We start from the raw sequence: 5385 nt of genomic DNA, 5'->3' as shown, positions 1-5385 counted from the left end.
CGGGGTCCGTCTCCTTCGCGGCAGCCGTGCCGTCGTCCTTCTCCTGCAGACTGTCCAGACGATGCATTTCACTCCCGGTGGAGTCGCCGACTTTGAACCCCGTCAAGCTGTAATCGTCCCTCTCGTCTTCGCTCTCGTCCGTGAAGATGTCCGCGATGCTGTACCAGCTCTTCTCCTTGCCTTTCTTCTCGTCCTTTTTCTCGGAGAAGTCCTCTCGATCCGCAGAGAAGTTTTTCTCCTTCTTCTCTTTCACCTGCTCGAAAGAACTCTTCCTCTCTTTGTCTTTGCTGTGCAGGTCTTTGTACTTCTCCTTCGTTTCTTTCTTCTCTTTGAAACTCTTGTCTAGTTCTTTGTCTTTCAGGATCTTCTCAGGAGCAACTTTTTCATTTTTCTCCTTGTCACCGTCTTTGGATTTTTCCTTGTATTTTTCCGGCTTCACCTTCTCTTTTTTTTCTTTATCGGGAGCATCTTTCTTCTCTTTTTCCTTCCCAGAATGGTGCCTCTCCCAACTCTCCAGAGCTTTCCCGCTGAATTCAGGGTCAGACTTGTCCTTGAAGAACGTTTCGCAGCCGTATTCTTTAAAGTCATCTCGATAGGGCTCCTCCTGCTTCGCTTTGGCGTCTTTCCGGTCTTTAGAGCCATCAGAGGAATCTTTTCTGTCTTTGTTGGTTTCACCCGTATCTTTTTCTTTCCTCTCCTTGACACCCTCGGCAGAATCCTTCCTTTTCTTATCCTTTTCAGGCAGATAACTAGGGGTAACCTTGTGTCTGTCCGCTTGGTCCTTTTTCTTCTCGGAGCTCTTGTCCACGTAGTCCCGCTCTTTCTTCTTTAAGAAAGTCTCCTTTTCACCGCGTTTCTCGTTGTACTCCTTCTTCTCTTTTGTTTTATTTTCCTTCTTCTTGTCTTTAATTTCCTCTTTCACGGGTTCTATGATGAGTTTTGCCACGGAGTCATTTTTTATCTCCCTGAAATCCGTCACTGGAGAATCCCAACTGTCCTCACCTTTGAAATCGAAGGACGAATCAGAAGACAAGTCTGAGAACCACCTCTCCTGCTGATCATCCGAAAGGCTGAACTTGGTGTCCTCACTTTCGGGAAACTGGGTTTTGTTATTGAACTCCTCAAATCCAGACTCGTCCCGGTAAAGTTTTTCTTTTTTGCATTTTTCTTTCTCCTCCTTGAAGGATTTTTCTTTCTCCAGTTTGGAAACCTTCTCCTCCTTCATCTCATTCTTCTTTTCAGATTTGGACTGCTTGTCCTTCGACTTTTTCTTTCTTTCCTCCTTGTGTATTCGCGGCTTCTCCTCCTTGGGAGACTTCTCCTTCGCGGGCTTCTCTTTCTCTGATTTACTCAGCCCCTCCCTGAAGGATTTGCTCATGTCTTTACTCCCATCCTTGACTTTTCTTAATGATTTCTCCTCTTTCGAGGATTTTCCAGTCTCATCTTTAAACAACCACTCCTTCTCCTCTGCTTTACCTTTGGGGAGCTTTTCCTCCTTCTTACTGTGTTCTCGCTCGTGCTTTAATACTTTGAGTTTGTTTTCGACTGGATTTTCTGTCTCTACTATCAAGCCTTTCTCAGGCTTTTGTTTAGAGTCCTCGAACTCAAAAGAAAACGTTTTGATGATTTTAATGTCTTGGTTGATGGGACACTGCACCTTCTCCTTGTTTTTATGTTTGTGTTTTGTTTTATGCTTTTTAACAACCTTCCCCTCCTTGTCCAGCTTTGGAATCGCTCCGTCCGCATTGCTATGGAATGAATTCTTTTTCTCGGTGTTGTGGGGGGCGTTTTTCTTTTTGTGCTCTGGTTTCTTCCTGACTGGCTTTAGAGACTCTAAGCTCGAGTCCTCGGACGAGTAGTCTGACTCGCTCGTCAGCCTCGTCCTGGTGGAGTCCGATAAGGAACTGACATCTGACCAAGCTGGAGAAGATATGGTTTTCCAATTGTCCGTCCTCCAGTGCTTGGAGTGCTGCTCTGTGAGATTAGGATTATGTTTCTGGGATGCTAAACTCCCATGAGAAGAGGTCGATGAGGCAGACAGAGAGTTAAACAAGGAGGATTCCTTTAGCACTAGCCTGGAGTCCTTTACACAGCTAGAGCTCTGCAGAGAGTCTCTATCATCCTCCTCACTGTCCACGTTTTCACTCTCTGATTCAGAGGAACAAAATTTGTCATTTTTTTTGCCAAACCGAACCTCTTTGCTTTTCGTCTCCTTCTTCCGCTTCTTTTTTACTTTGCTTTTCTCCTTCTGCGGCTTTGTGCTGGCGGGCTCCCGAATCTTGCTGCTGGGCAATATCGAGTGGGTCGAAAGTCGCAGTTTCTCCCCCGTCCCCACAGCCACGCTGGTCTCCTCCTCATCCGAGCTGTCCGACAGGATGCGGTGGGCAGCTTTCTTTGGTGTAATTGTGTTATTTTTAGTATAAGTTTTCACTTCCATTTTGGGTATGGAAATGAAACTGTTTGCTTTAGTCTCTTTTCTGTAATCCTTTTTCAGCAAATGTTTGTCGTCAACTGGCGGGACCCGGTCCTGCTCATCGTCCTCATCAAATTCATACTCGTCCTTCACCGGGGTGATGGTTTTGGGGGGCTCCTGGGCCTTGGGCTTGTGCTTCAAACCCTTCTCAAACTCTGAGTCTGTGTTATTGCCATCAACAGAGCTGGAGGGAGCGAAGGAAGGGGCATCCTCCTCTTCTGAGGTCTCTGTGAAGAGAGGAGAAAAAGGCGTTAAGGGCTGCGAGGGGCTTTCGGGAGGGAAAGCCCGAAAGAGGTTGGGTTGATCTTTTGGAATGGAACAGCTATCCAGACCCAAATCTTCACAGGGTGGTCCTCAAAATCACGAGAAAAACTGTTTAAGAGAGTTGGAACTGCATGTAGCGCAGACTAAGGCTCCCCGCAAGAACCTGCAGCCTTTCCACTTGGCACAGCCACAGCGGTGGCACGCGTGGGACAGGCTCTGACGGGGCGTTCTGCTAAGGGACAGCCCGGGAGCACCACCCAAAGGGCCAGCGCCGGCACAGCCAAGCACCACGAGGGATGGGAACACGCCACGTGCACGCAAACCTCCTCCTCTCTACGCACGAGCTGGACTATTACCCGCATTTTAAAGGTGAGACGTCCATTTACCTGCGATGGGCTTCCAATCCTACATCTCGACTGCACCAGGCAAGTGATCTCAGCGTAGGCTTCCAGGGCCAACAGCTAGAGCTCCCGGAGCTACAGGCTGGTAGTTATGTTGTCTGAATTTGGGTTACAGCTACGGATGGACTCCTGACCGTGGCAGCAGCGTGCGGATACTCTGACAAGAGTCTACCTTCACTGTCCTCTTAAGGTCTCTGTATTAACAGACAGCTGCAGGCCACGAGCATCGCTCCCGTGTTCCCGTAAAGGTCAATCTCACCTGTGGAACTCTCTTCGCTAGAGGGGTATGTGGTCTTTCCCAGGAGCAGGTTCACCATGGTGGGAGAATTAGCTACTTTTAAGGGTGTCTCGCCCTTCCTGTTGCTTTGATGAGGATTCCCTCCATAATGCAACAACAATTTCACCACCTGAAAACAGAAATGGAGACTTGAGGATGCTCACGGTGTTTCGAGTCCAGGCTTTTTGTACCTCTTTGGTATGTAACTCAAAGCGGGGGGGTGGTCCTCGAGCAGTCTGTCCTCAGGACATGCCTTACGGTACTGACAGTCACCCGTAAGAAAGGAGACATGACACGAGCCATGACATGAACCACCTCGGGCAGGGAAAACAGGAGAAGAACCAGACACAGAGCCATGCTCCCTCCCCCTGATGACGAGGAAACCCCCAGAACCTGTGTTTGCACAGCCGGCTGCTTGAAGCCAAAGTTAAAAACAAAGTAATTAAAAACACAGCTCTGAAACCCAGCACAAACTGACCTTGAAGTGCCCATTATTCGCCGCATCGTGCAGTGGGGTGTCGTCATCCAACCCCTTGGTGTTGACTTCAGCGCCGGCAGCAAGCAACTGCTTCGCCACATCGTAGTACCCCCGGTTGCACGCCTCGTGCAACGCCGTCCAGCCTGCAAGCAAAGGGACGCTCAGAATGCAGGCAGCGAGGAGGAACCTCCACCTGCAGACACTGCTGGTCCTGCTGTGGCGAGGGCTCGGTGGCTGCCAGGAACATCTACCAGCAAGACACAGCCCCAGGAAAGGGAAAGGCAAGGTTCTGCGTAGGAAACTAAGAGAATTGCTGGTGCTGGGTGGAAGCCAGGTGTCAACTCCTGCTCCCCCCAACTCCTCTGTGAGGGAAAGGGTGCTGCCCGGCTCAGGACTGAGCTCTGTGCTGCAGACATCACTCGGACACATCCCCCCACAGACCTCACAAACAGTCTGTGCGTGCCCTCCGGAGCAGGCAGCCACGGCCGCAGAACAGGCCCCCGGCTCAGGGAGGAACCAAACAGCAGGTCTCCACAGTAACAGCAGCTCTAGTTCTCAAACAAACCTCCAAAGAACGCAGAATGAAATATTTTATCTGCTCAAACAGACTATTTTTAAGCAGAAACTGTTTTGAAGCTTCCCAGCAAATGTGCGTGGCTCCTTCGGTATTTTGCTGATAGCGCCGTGGGAGCTTGTTCCGTTACCTTCCCTGGGAGCCCTGGAAAGGGGCACCTGTGACCAGAATTAATCACGACTGATAGCTCAGCCCAGCAGGGAGATTAATCACACCGGCGCAGGAACACGCCTATCTATTTATAGCCCCAAATCGTGCGGAGAGAACAGCAAAGTCAAGCTCTTGGACATGCTGGAACAAAGGCGGCCTCGTGTTAATTCAGCCCCAGCGCTGGTAGGGGTGAGCACGAACGGCACCGACCACCATCTCATGGCTGCTGTCCTGGGGCCATTTCCATCCCAGGCTGGGCTGTGGCCACAGCCCCACGGCCAGGCTCCTCTCCCCATTCCCAGCAGCAGAAGCAGTACTGCTGGGGAGGAGGAGGAGGAGGTGCTGCTCCTCTGCTGAGGCTCAGGACGGTCAACATCTCTCCTCTGGATACCCAGCTGGGAACCTGACCTTGCCCTTCGCGTTGGCACTGCTCCCCGTCAGCAGCACCCCCACATTGGTACTCAAAAACAACGCCCAAGAGGCTGGAGGCATCAGCCACCCAGCTCCAGCACGATGACTTTACAAACCCACTCATCAGTATTTTTGTTCACGTTATTTCATACATTTTAACTGAAAAAACAGCTAAACCAGCCCGCCTCCCTTTGCAAATCCCCGTCCCGGCTTCCAAGAGGGCATCCGTGTGGAAAGGCACAAGGGAACGGACCGGAAAGTCCTGGTCCCAGTTTTAGCGCGCAGAGCCCCGGCAGCCCCAGATCACGACGGATCAAGCCCAGCCCAGCCTCCCCTCCCCCAGCAGGAGTGTGTTCA

At 50.9% G+C, this 5385-nt stretch overlaps 1 protein-coding gene across 1 annotated transcript in view; it reads right to left on the bottom strand.

Annotated features, from left to right (window-relative positions):
- Positions 1–5385, bottom strand: part of ANKRD11 (ankyrin repeat domain 11) — a gene marked incomplete at its 3' end in the record, with an annotated part of 10925 nt that overhangs the window by 2918 nt on the left and 2622 nt on the right. Inside the window, 4 exon segments of the mRNA XM_010140338.1 lie at positions 26–651; positions 706–2700; positions 3398–3545; positions 3894–4036. Coding sequence (XP_010138640.1) covers positions 26–651; positions 706–2700; positions 3398–3545; positions 3894–4036 — 2912 coding nt within the window.

The sequence above is a fragment of the Buceros rhinoceros genome, unplaced genomic scaffold (genome assembly GCF_000710305.1).
Source record: "Buceros rhinoceros silvestris isolate BGI_N320 unplaced genomic scaffold, ASM71030v1 scaffold25457, whole genome shotgun sequence".
In the NCBI taxonomy this organism is placed as follows: domain Eukaryota; kingdom Metazoa; phylum Chordata; class Aves; order Bucerotiformes; family Bucerotidae; genus Buceros; species Buceros rhinoceros.
The sequence above is the reverse complement of the archived record's forward strand: the minus strand, read 5'-3'. Positions and strand labels throughout refer to the sequence as shown.